Below are 12717 nucleotides of genomic sequence, written 5' to 3'. Positions count from 1 at the left end.
ATGGTCGTTGTCCCAATCATATGTTTGTGCATGCATGTTATATTGTGTTTCTGTTTTCTGTCTGTGCCTCTTTGTTGTTGGTAGGTGTTGTCGTGGAGCGCGAGTCGGGCTCAGGAAGTCCTTTCTGTACGCGGCAAGGCCGGATCGGCGCGGCGCGCGGCGGCGGCGCCTTCCTGGGCGCTCCTGCGGGCTCTGCGTCGGGGCCGGCGACTGCTGGGACGGCGGTGGAGACGGTGGTGCTCGTCTTGGGCGTCATCTCTCCTGCGGCCCGCGCTCGCCGCTGTAGTTCCTGCTGGCGGTCTCGGCGGCTGGGACGTCCGGCTCGCGCTCCTTCCATACCAATCCAGCATTCCTGCTCCTCTCAACCAGCGCTTCACTACCCTCTCCCGTGCGTAACAGCACCGTTTACACCGTTCACCCAAGTAAGTACACACTTCACTCTAAGTTTGTCGCTAAGCTATGGCAGACCTTAAGTTTATGACTTATAATTGTAGGGGCCTTGGGAGTCAGGAGAAAAGGAGAGACGTTATAAACTTTCTTAAAAATCTTGATTTTGACATATATTTTATTCAGGATACACACCTCACCAGAAAAACAGCACAATGTTTCAATACCGTTTGGGGTGGCAACTGTTATCATTCCTTTGGTACAAATAACAGCCGAGGAGTATCGATTATATTTAAGACAAAGGTACAGCACAGCATACTTCATGAAGAATATTGCACGGAAGGAAACTTTGTGATACTTGAGTGCACTATATTTCTCAACACCTATATACTCGTCGCGATATACGGACCCAACGATGATCGACCAGCTTTTTTTCATACATTATACAATAAGCTTGAAGAGTTGCCAACGAATAATTTGATTATCGCAGGAGATTTCAACTTTGTCGCAGATCTCCAGCGTGATTCGAACTATGTTCGTCAAAACAACCCGGCTGCAAAGTGTGCATTTTCAAATATCATTGAACGCTTTAGCTTGATTGATTCGTGGAGAGAGATGAACCCTTTGAGCAGCGGATATACTTGGGCTAAGAAGAATCCATTAAAGTACGGTAGATTAGATAGAATATATATTCAGAATCACCTTGTCAGTACAATTGCATCATCCAACATTCACGCTGGCTATAGGTCAGACCATAACATAGTATCATTAAACGTCAAAGAGCCGCTTATGAAAAGAGGCCCTGGTCTTTGGAAGTTTAATGCCGCACTCCTTGAAGATCAAGAATATAACGAACTTATCAGAAAAGTAACAATAAACACAGTTAAGCAATATGCATTACCAATTTATAACAATGAATATATATCAGACCCAAACAATTTTGACAATATTCAATTCACAGTGACCTGTGGCTTGTTCTATGAGACATTACTGATGATGATACGAGGGGAAACCGTACGATTTTCAAAACAAAAGGCGAGAAAAAACAGACGCGAGGAAAATATAATATTAAATGAAATAGACGAACTAAATGCTCGTTTCAATACTAACGAAACAGAAGAAAATTTAAAGCGATTAGAAGAGATGAAACTTAAATTAGAGCAGATGCGATTACCCAAAATACAAGGATTAATAACACGGTCCAGAGTTAACTGGTTCGAAGAAGGGGAAAAATGTTCGAAGTATTTCCTCTCCTTAGAAAAGAGGAACGCAATGAGAAATTCAATTCTTGCCATGCAAGACGGTGATAGGCAAATAACAAACAACAAAGATATTCTTGAACATCTTTCAAAACATTTGCAAACGAAATACCGAAAAAATATAAATAAGCACAATACAAAAGAATACCTTGAAAAACACATCGAGCGAGTGCTATCCGACGAACAAAGGATCGCTCTAGACACTCCAATATCGTTACAAGAACTACAAACAGCTTTAATGAGTATGAAAAAAGGCAGGTCACCGGGGTCAAATGGTTTTACATCAGATTTTTTCAAACATTTTTGGGAACTGTTAGGCATATTCCTCTTTCGAGCGTTTAAAGAAGGTCTGGTAAATAACAGTGCAATTATGTCTCACCAAGAAAGCGTAGTAACTCTTATTCCGAAACAGGGCAAGCCAAGGGATTCCGTAAAAGGATGGAGGCCCATATCTTTACTTAATGTTGACTTCAAAATTATATCTGGAGCCATCGCTAATAGACTTAAAAAGATAATGAATCACTTGATATCCCCAACTCAGACGGCATACATTAAGGGACGATATATCGGGGAAAACACGCGACTAGTGTACGATGTAATTGAACATGTGAATGCTTCATCCTCTTCCGGTATCATAATGGCAGTTGACTTCGAAGCCGCTTTCGACACGGTGTCGTGGGAGTTCCTAGCAGAAGCTCTCAATTATTATAATTTCGGGCCACATTTTGCTCATATGATCCAAACATTTTACCTAAACTCTCGCAACTTTTCTAGGATTCTTTTAAATGGATATTTAGGTCCCAAAATCAACATGGAGAGAGGTATACGACAAGGAGACCCCGTATCTGGATATTTATTTAATATGATAATGCAGCCCCTAACAAATCAACTAATGCAGTCGAGGGAGATGAAGGGGATACCCATAGGCGTAGGATTAGAAGTACGATTATCGCAATACGCTGACGATTTAATAGTATTTTCAAGCGCGGAACCGGAATCTATAAATGCGGTAATAAATGAACTAGACATATTTCATAAAGTATCTGGATTACGTGTTAATATAGATAAAACAAAATGTCTTCAAATCGGCAAAACAGTTGACTGTTCGTTTTTGAACATGTCAGGGTTGCAGAAAGTAAGCGAACTGAAAGTATTGGGAATAATCTTTTGCAATACAACCAACACCATCGTGGAAAAAAATATGTCTGAAGTATTACCTAAAGTAAGACAGGAAATAGCCCAATGGAGGCGACGAAATCTCACCTTGATAGGAAAGATAACAGTTGTAAAATCAATGGTTATTTCTAAACTAGTACATATTGTATCGTCATTGCCAACCCCAAACGAAAAGGACATTTCTTACATTAATAATATATTGTTCAAATATATCTGGAACGATGGTCCTGATAAAGTTAAAAGAAACAAGTTGGTACAAGATTACGATCACGGGGGTTTGAAAATGGTCGATATTAGGTCGTTTATAAAGAGCCTAAAAGTTAACTGGATAAAAAGACTATATTGGTCAACATCTGATGTTGTATGGGCTAACATAATCAAGAAAACTTTACCTCCTATTTGTGAACTAGTTTGCTACGGCACGGAGAAGTTGAGAAACATCTCGAATCATAGATTACGTAATACATTTTGGAAAGATGTGCTGAACGCCTGGGCGGATTTTTGTGCGGTCTTCCGAACAACACCAGAAAACGTTCTGACGGACAAGCTGTGGTATTCAGATCACAGCAAATTCCAAACGAGCATTGTAAAAGATTGGGATAGAAAGGGTTTGAGATTTGTTGCAGATTTGTATTCTAAGGATAGCGGATCATTTTTAGAACAACGAACTCTAAGTGAAACCTTTAACATCAAAATGTCGTTTCTATGCTATGAATCTTTAACCAGAAGTATACCGCATCATGTGGATAATACTGTTGTTGCCTGTAAAATCATTTACCCAATAATACCTTATAAAATAGCGCTACTCTCCCAGAAAACAAACACTTCACGCTTAGCATATAATGAATTCGTTTCTGCCCTGTTAAAACGAGAAACAAACCAGTCAACGCAAAATCATATTAAGCGTAAATGGAATAGAGATATAGGGTGTACGCATGAGGGCACGATGTATGATATTCGCCATGCGACTAGAAACACATACTTACAAACGTTCCATTATCGTATAATAAATAGAATAATATCTACAAACACTTTTTTGTATCGTATTGGAAAAGCAGAAAGTGCAGTTTGTACTTTTTGCAACGAGCGTGATGAAACGTTATGTCATATACTTTGGGAATGTAAAATAGTAAAAGACTTTATAAAAGATATAGTAGCATACTTTCGAAAAGAATACAATTTTATAGTAAATATCTCAGTGCAGTCGTGGATATTTCCAAGGCTAGCGGATGAAAGCGAAATAAATATATTAATATTCACATTAGCAAAACAAGTAATATTTAGGGCAAGACATAACACTCAGATTCCCAGCATACATCATTTTCATCACATACTTAAAAGAGAGGCTGAAAATGAAAGTAAATTCTTTTTAAGGCATAAGTCTACTGACAAGTTTTTGTCCAAGTGGGGCAACGTCTCGAATATTCTGTCACAGAATCTTCCCTCCGCACACAACCAACCTACATCCTAGATTTCTTTACCCATCCTTATTGGCCGGCCAATCTCTCCAGCACTCTCTGGTCGGCCTGCGCTCGCGGGACGTCTCGGTCGCTGCGGGTCGTCGGCGGGGGGCCGGTGGTTGGCGCTGGGTGGCAGCCGCTGCCTGGTGGTCCGTGTGCCCTGGCCGCCCTTCGCGGGGCGCCCGCTAGCGCGTCTGCCGCCGCCGCCGCCCGTGCTGGTTTGAGCTGTATCGGGCAATTTTCTTTTTACCGTTCTTGTTTTTCGTGTTTACTCCGCGTGTCATGAGAACTGGGACAGCGTTCCAGCGCTCAAGTGTCACCGGGACAGTTTTTTTTTTACCCGCCTCTGTCCTCCATTGTGCGTCGTGAGGACAGGGAACTGTTCGCTGATGTGTCAGCTGTGTGTTCCCTGTGGGACTCGTCTGATTGAACGAATATACGATTAAAAAAAAAAAAAAAAAAAACTTTTTCACGACGGGTACTCTAATTCAGAATTCCTCGGAGAGTAAAAACATAAACGTGTATTTGGCATAACACAAAACATCACATTCAGTATTGGCAATATAACAAGCAGTCTGGAGTAAACTCATAAAATGATCCAGCTACAATTATTCGAAATAATAATGAGCGCATACCTAGCGAAGATGTAGTGCAAACATTGATTGCTCAAGCCCTTGTTTACACTATACTTAAGGCGGCCGTTTTTACCATGTGCTATACGTGTTTGGCATTTATAGCTGAACTGGCTGAACTAAAATCAGTTGAATGCGTTTGATGGTGCGCCCACCACCAATGGCTTTGGTATGAGCATTGGCTACATTTGATTGAGGCGTAGGAAGTCTTGGACCAGGCCAAGCAGACCATGCACGACGTAGCGTGTCACAGTACTTGTCTGCTAACACCCGAGAAACAAATGTCATCAAAGCACCCCCCTCCCCCCCCCCCCCACACACACACAATCTGACAGACATCTCGTTCCCATCTCCCTTCCCTCCTTCCCGTTAGGATGGATCGAAGGTCTTATTTTCGAACCCCTGAGCCGAGCTGCTTCCCTCTCCGTCCCCAGTAAAGCTGTTTGCTGTGGCTCGTCGCGGAGCGTGGAGACCCCAGGGCATCGCAAAGAGCTGCTGAATCTCTTCAAGTCTGACTCCGCGTGTCTCCGGCACAGTGACGTAGAACACCGCCAGGCCCACAACAGTGCAGCCGCAGAACATGTAAAACGTCCCCTGTCGCGTGATGGCCGCGATCAGCGTCAGGAAGGTCAGCGACACGATCAAGTTGAAGAACCAGTTGACCGATGTGGTGATGGAGTTGCACGTGCTGCGGGCCCACAGCGGATAGATCTCGGCCGTGATGGTCCACGGCATGGCGCCCAGGCCCGGGGAGAACATGGTGATGTAGAGGAACATGCCCGTGATGGGAAGCCAGGCGTAGTCCGTGGGACACCAGTCAGGAGCCCAGGTCAGGCTGTTGACCCCTAGTTCTGCCGGGTCGGCGCACCGGCCCAGCGACGCCGACGAGTTATACGAGGAGACGTGTGGTATACATGAGCCGTTCACAGGTCCAGAGTCCAGGTCCTGGAAGCAGAACCCGTTCTCACCAGTCAGCTCACAGGCGTCACAGGTGGCCGCTAGGAGCGCACTCTGGCCCTCCTCCAGGACTGTCACTCCGACCGAGTGGCTGGCACTCAGCTGGAAACCCGCCCCGAGAATCACGAGCGAGACGGCCGAGCCCAGCGTGCTCCACAGGAGGATCGGCCGGCGCCCCGCGCGCTCCACCAGTCCCAAGCCGACCAGCTTGGCCATGAAGCTCAGGAAGCTGACGATCGCGGAGAGCCAGATGGCCGTGGACGGGTCGCGGACGCCGGCCAGTGTGATGATGCTGGCGCTGTAGTAGATGACCGTGTTGACGCCGGAGATCTGCTGGAACATCTGCAGGCAGCAGCCGGTGATGAGCGCGCGGCGTGTGCTGGGTTCGCGCACCACCTGTGACAGCACCGAGCCTCCGTGACCTGCCGCCGCTCGCTCACGAAACACGACCTCCTGTGCCGTGTGGTCGGTTTTGATGGCGTCGTACTCAGCGGCGACGTGGTCCCCCTCGCCTCGCACGCGTCGCAGCACATCTTTTGCCGCCTCTTCGCGGCCCTTCGCCACCAGGAAGCGGGGTGATTCTGGCATGAAGGCGAAGCCAAGCAGCTGAAGAGCGGCCGGTAGTGCGCCGAGTCCCAGCATCCAGCGCCATCCGCCGTCCACTGTGGAGAAGGCTCCGCAGACCAGCGCAGCCACCAGCTGACCCAGAGTGATGGTGGCCGTCATCACCATCACCAAGAGGCCGCGGATGCCGGCCGGCGCCGACTCAGAAATGTAGATCGGCACGCACATGCTGGAGATTCCGATGGCCAGTCCGACTATCAACCGGCCGACTAGCAGAGTCTCTTTGCCACCTGCCAGAGCCATGGCTAGTGATCCCACCACGAACAGCACTCCAGCTACCAGGATGACAGGCTTCCGGCCGAACCTGTCAGCCAGATATCCGCCAAGTAGCGAGGACAGCCACGCGGCGCCCACAGTCGCCGAGACGATCAACTCATGCCAGAAGTCGGAGAGGTGGAACTCGCTGCGCACCAGCAGCATGGCACCTGACACGACACCCGTGTCATAGCCGAACAGCAGACTGCTGATGGCGCTGAGTACGGTCAGAAGATACACCAGCCAGCCGTGCCCGCGCAGCGACGCCGCCGCCGGCGTCGGCCCTGGGCCCATCGCCGACACGTCCACCGTCATGTCTGCGGAGTCGGAGCACTGAGCAGAGCGCGCCCCCGGCCCCGCCTCCGACACCGGCGGGTCTGCCAATGCGTGCACGGCAGCCGCTACCGCCGCCACGGCCTCCGGCGTCGCCACTGCCATGCTGATAGCGCCGCGCCGCGCGGGACGTCCCACTATCTCCTGTTGAAGTGGCACCGCGACATTTTCACACGCCCGCGCACAGGATTATACCGGATCAACCGTGACACGGATTGACGGTGGCACAGGTTTCAGATCACGGCGGCACAGGTCTCTGATCACGGCGGCACAGCCGACACCCGAGTCAGACACCCGACCGTCACGGCGGGCGACAGAAACTACACCACAATAAACCCACAGCCCTCTCACGACCATCAGCAGCACAAAAAGTGCACGCAGCAAAAAAGTCCCGTAGCTGGTGTCTGGCGTTAGCGCGAGTCCGAACCCAACCGGCCAATCAGGCCCGACTCCACCGCCGCACCGCCTCGTCGTCATAACAGACGCGCTAGTTTCCACCATGGTCCTGAGGCAGAGGCGTTGCAAGAACGGCGGCCCGGGGCAGGGGCGGCGCCAGGCCCGGCAGTAGGGGAGGCAAAAGTCCTACTGCCAGCGCGGATCGGCGTCCGCTCGACCCAGCGTCCGCTGGGCAAGCAATACGGAGGGAGCGCTCATGTATGACGATTAGCGAGGGTTAAAAAGAATATCGTTCATTGAGTAGCTATGTATAGTTGCGTTCAAGGTGCAGGTGTCTAATCCCATAACGAGAGCTACAGCTCATAGCCAGTGACGTTATCGAGGTCGATTGGAGGAGTGTAATGTCGGCGAGCCTATTTAATTCCGACATTTCAAGAAGGAACAGCCAATGGCTCCTTTAATCAGGGCTGCAGAGTCGGAGTCGGAGTCGGAGTCGGAGTCGGTCGGAGTCGACAGTTGTGACCGGAGCCGGAGTCGGAGTCGGAGTCACCGAAAATCTGTCGACTCCGCAGCCCTGCTAGGTCTGCGGAGTCGGAGTCGGGAGTTGGAGTCGGTCGGAGTCGACAATTCTGCCCGGAGTCGGAGTCGGAGTCGGAGCTGGTTTTTGAAAGCCAGAGTCGGAGTCGGAGTCGCCGAAAATCCATCGACTCCGCAGCCCTGCCTTTAATCGCAGAAGTGCACTTACTTAGCACTGCACTTTACCGTGTCAAGTGTGAGCAGCGTTTAGATAACCGACTGATAAGTTCGTGTTCACTTGTTCGGTTGCTAGATGACTGATTATATATTCCCGACCGGGGCTGGGAAAATGCGTTTTATTCACCGAGGTTTTTGTGCGGAGGACCGAGTGCCGGTAGGCACGAGGTCCGTAGCCAAAAACCGAGGTGAATAAAACTGCATTTTCATAGCCCAAGGTTGGGAAGAGATTTACCACATGCCGTACCCGCGCAACAGTTTATATCATATTCATTTGATATTATATATTATATTCTTATTATTGTGTTAATATTATATTAATACTATGTTAATATTTATAGTCATCGTGATTATTTTTGGTGTTTTTTATTATTGGGCGGCGTTGAATATGAAAATGAAATATCCTACTTCCCCCTTATTTAGGGTTTGAAAAAAGCTGAGGATGAAGATGGTGAAGCGCCAGAAGTTAGGACAAACTATAAACATATGGAGTCCAGCAGGAGTGAGGAAACCGTGAGGAAAACTGAAAATTGGGTGAGACGCTGAATCAAACGCGTCTTAGATCCCAGCTGGAACAATACCAAATGTTTATTGTGGCTCGTTAAGATGCTTCGCGCATTTTAAATGTTCGTTTTTTGCGTGCATTATGTTGTAATAATGAGTACTCTGACCATGTTCTGCAGCAATAAATACATTGGCATTGGAACGATACCTAAAACCTATCCTTGTTTAATTGAATTACGTTGACAGCAAAAGTAAGTGAAAACGCCATCACTTAATTTTGCTCACTTCTGCTGTTGCTGTTAGTGAACACACAATCCGTAAATATCTTCTTTGGAATTGGTTCTTCCACTCAGAATATTCAGTAAAATTTTGTCTGGGAAAATCAAAAAGCCCTAGGGCCGAATCGTTTCCCAAATACCTTCAACATTAGCCGAGGCGGGCCGAAGTCATTTCCCAAATGCACGTGCTAATGTTAAAGGGATATCTCGGCATGTGGTAAAACATATAAGAACCTGCTGTCCAAATGCAACACAACATACCTATTGACACGGCAGAGATAACGCAAACAGAACTCTGAAGAAAAGGGCATCTGACGCGCCGAAGGCGTGACCCCAGCGATGAAATCAGAGTTTAACATAGCTAAAGAATCCACACATCGGATCCCATTCCCATCAGCCACATATGTTTGTGGCGTCAGTTTCGATTTTGCAATTCAAAATTGCTAGAATAACCGCTTCCGAACCAACTAGCGGGAACCAATTCAGACATGCAGACTGTTATTCAAGCGTTAATCAATCAATCAGGCAGACCGTTCAATGTGACGTTAAAGGTGCAGCGACATCCATGACCTGATATTGCTTGTTGAATGACGCTAGCAATTGAGCGTATATTTCCAAACAACGCATTACGTCAGTGCTCTGCAGTAGAGATACGTGTGAACTCTACCGCCTTTGTGTAGTAAATCGTATGGAGCTCGAAAGGACCAATGGGACACAGCTTACTATTGTCCGCGTGGTGGCGATATGCACACCACTCATGGGGTCTAATTTATCGCAACAGTGAGAAACTGCCGGTACAACAACAGCGTATTCACGGTGAACTGCATTTTCGAACGGAATATCCGCACTTCTATAGCCTGGTGGTGGTTAGATGAACTAATAGTTACCCGAACGGCCACGGGCTTGGAGCGAGATTAAATCGTCAAAAATAGTAACATGGATAGGGGAATAACGTACTTTGTGGCATAAAATGCAAGTTGAAGTTTCAACAGAGCACAAAAGATCCGCACAACTATCGGGCATTATCTATATAATGACAACCACACTAATGTCACCGTAGTCGTAAGGTACGCCTGATAATTTTGCCAGTACGGCGGATTCTGCAGAACTTTTGTCGGTGATTATCGCAGTGGCCCAAGCACCGGAGAGCTCAGACAATCAAGGTGATATTTATAGCCCCCTTCCTCCCCCCACGAGCGCACAAGTACCGCGGCTCCCGTGTGATGTACTCACCCCATCCAGGCCGGAGAGCTCCCTGTTGAGCTGTTCGGCGAAGGCCTCGGCGTTGCTGACGGCCGTCTCGTGCTCTGACATCATCTTCAGCAGGTCCTGCTCCTCCTGTGAGGTCAGCGCCTGGTAGCTGTCCGCCTCCACGGAGAGCTCGGACACTGCGGAGGTCAGGTCACGTTAGGTAAGGGCAGGGCAGCGCAGCGCAGGGCAGGGCAGGGCAGGGCAGGGCAGAGCAGGACAGGTCAGATCAGGTCGAGTCAAGTAAGGTCCGGTCATCTCACGTCCGATTCCGATAGGTTAAAAGCGTGGATAGTTTTTGAACTCAAACAATGAATGTCCAATAATGGCAGGGTATTAGCAGGACCGAATATTAAACATGTCGACGAGTGCAGACTTTGAACTGTCGTTTCTAAATAAAGTAATGACAGAATAATGAAGTCAAGAAACAATAAATCCAACCATTTCACTAACAGAAGAAATAAGCCAGCAAAAAAAAAAAACGACTGTAAATGCAGCATAATTTTGAAAACACCTTCTTTTTAGCAAACAAACACCCAACTTCTCCTTAAACTTTGTCAGCTCATTTCACATCATCCAGGTCATTTCAGACCCAGTCACAGACTACTGTGAGAGCACAGTACCTAGGCTACCACCCAGGCCAGCCCAGGGCATCCCTCCCTTTCCCCGGTCGCAGTGACCGCCTCACCTGGCGATAGGGCGGCGCGTGTGTCGGCCGTCTTGGTGCCTCCATCCAGAAACTCGGCCGGGATGTTGACAAACTGAGGTCGCTGGCGGTGCAGGTGCTGGCTGCACAGCTGGCGGACACATCGTGGGAGGGAGAAGTTAAGGTCAGAGCTGGTAGTGGGGAACAAATAGTGAAACAGAGTGTGGGGGATCAGTGGGGAACAGTGCCATTATATGGTGATAATAGATTATGAATTTTCCAATAGGGGATGATGACATGGATAAAAACAGGGCTTGAAAATAATAAACCATAACACCAAAAAGTTTACATGAGATCAATGGTAAAAAGCAAAACTCACCATCCATAGGTTGGCTATGAACATATTTCTTTCCATGGGAGTGCTGGCAACCCATTTGTAGACCTTTTCAAACTGTAAGTCCAAGTCAGCTGTATCCTGAAAAAGAAATGTGTCATGAATGCTGAAGGAGCAAAGAGTAAAAATCATTTTCTAAGTTTGAAATACTACACTTCCACAACACAACAAAACTGCTGTCATATAACTACATGCTGTGTAGCAGCATACCCTTTTTCCATCTTTTCCATCCACCATCTTGAGATCCTGCAGGCCCCATGTCCTCTTCTTCTTATAGTTGTCCTTGTCCAGTTTCTTTACAGTGCTGATAAAGCCACTCTTGTCTTTGCTCACAGACAAACACAGAAAATAGGTTTTCTTCTTCTTCTCTAGCTGTGATACATGAATGGCCTTAATGAGTCTCTCATCACCCGGCTCAAATATGCTTTTCTCCAGAGCAAATCGGATAGCAGTCATCCTGGTATCAGTGAGGTTGACTCAGCAGTCAGCACACAGTTTGATCCGACTTTAACCTGCAACGAAAACAAACCTAGATCAAACACTCATTTATAATAGTAATGATATGGCATATGGGTGATGTGAATGAGACATGAGATGATAAGGGAGAAGTTGGCCCAGACCCAATAATCTCTCACATGGATGGCGCATCTCACATGGATGGTCGACTTGCGTAGCTCAGTCAGTAGATAGATAGATAGATAGGCTTGTATTCCAGACTAAGAAGTCCATTGACACAAGATGGTGATAGATAGAGATGGATGAAACACACACACACATATGCACACACACACACACAAAGATTATGACACATTCATGAACAAAGCACAGTATCATCAGTAGAGCGTTGAACTCTGTGTGGTGTCAGCGACACTGCATGCATCCAGGTTACGACAAACTGGGTTGGAAGTGTAGAGGGAGCATGATGTTACTAAGCCTCCAGACAGGCATGGTTTCGATTGGTGGCAGGCTGCAGCCAGTCACTCAGACTGACAACTGGCCACATGCATATGTCACTGTATGCTGAAACAAAAGTAGGTACATTTGTGACTTAGATAACAATCTGGTGGTCATGTCGACTCTCAAGGCCCACAGCTCATCTCACTGCTTTCTTCAGCTGTTCACAAGGAAGTGAGATGCCTGCTTAACAACTATCTCGATCCAGACTTTCGGATCAGGATGCCAACTTTCAAGACAGAGGAACATTTACATTATATACCTGTAAGTTGAAGTGTAACAGAAATGTAAGTAGCTTCAATTACGATTGTTCCTATAACGTGCGCAGCATAAGTAATGCACAAGAAAGCAACATCCAAGCCAATGAAATTTGGAGGCAAACTCAATGAAGGCGCCAGTAATATACAATACTGAACGAGGCCAGTGTAAATAAATTTTCAAGACCGAGGTCCTTACTGAAT

The 12717-nt window shown here is 47.3% G+C and overlaps 2 protein-coding genes across 2 annotated transcripts in view; both read right to left on the bottom strand.

Annotated features, from left to right (window-relative positions):
• The window catches only part of LOC122365262 (exocyst complex component 1-like), a 54504-nt gene extending 42695 nt beyond the window's left edge, over positions 1–11809 (bottom strand). Inside the window, exons 1-4 of the mRNA XM_043336302.1 lie at positions 11513–11809; positions 11288–11383; positions 10951–11059; positions 10248–10402 (exon numbers count right to left, since the gene is read on the bottom strand). Coding sequence (XP_043192237.1) covers positions 10248–10402; positions 10951–11059; positions 11288–11383; positions 11513–11758 — 606 coding nt within the window. The 5' untranslated portion in view covers positions 11759–11809. The remainder of the gene's footprint in view (positions 1–10247; positions 10403–10950; positions 11060–11287; positions 11384–11512) is intronic.
• Positions 4786–7506, bottom strand: LOC122365263 (proton myo-inositol cotransporter-like). The gene has a single exon (XM_043336303.1). The coding sequence runs from the start codon at positions 7186–7188 to the stop codon at positions 5284–5286; it is 1905 nt and encodes a 634-aa protein (XP_043192238.1). The 5' UTR covers positions 7189–7506; the 3' UTR covers positions 4786–5283.
• Positions 11810–12717: the final 908 nt, after the last annotated feature.

This window comes from Amphibalanus amphitrite, unplaced genomic scaffold (genome assembly GCF_019059575.1).
Source record: "Amphibalanus amphitrite isolate SeventyFive unplaced genomic scaffold, NRLGWU_Aamphi_draft 000726F_arrow, whole genome shotgun sequence".
Classification (NCBI taxonomy): domain Eukaryota; kingdom Metazoa; phylum Arthropoda; class Thecostraca; order Balanomorpha; family Balanidae; genus Amphibalanus; species Amphibalanus amphitrite.
This window is presented reverse-complemented; position numbering and strand designations above follow the sequence as displayed.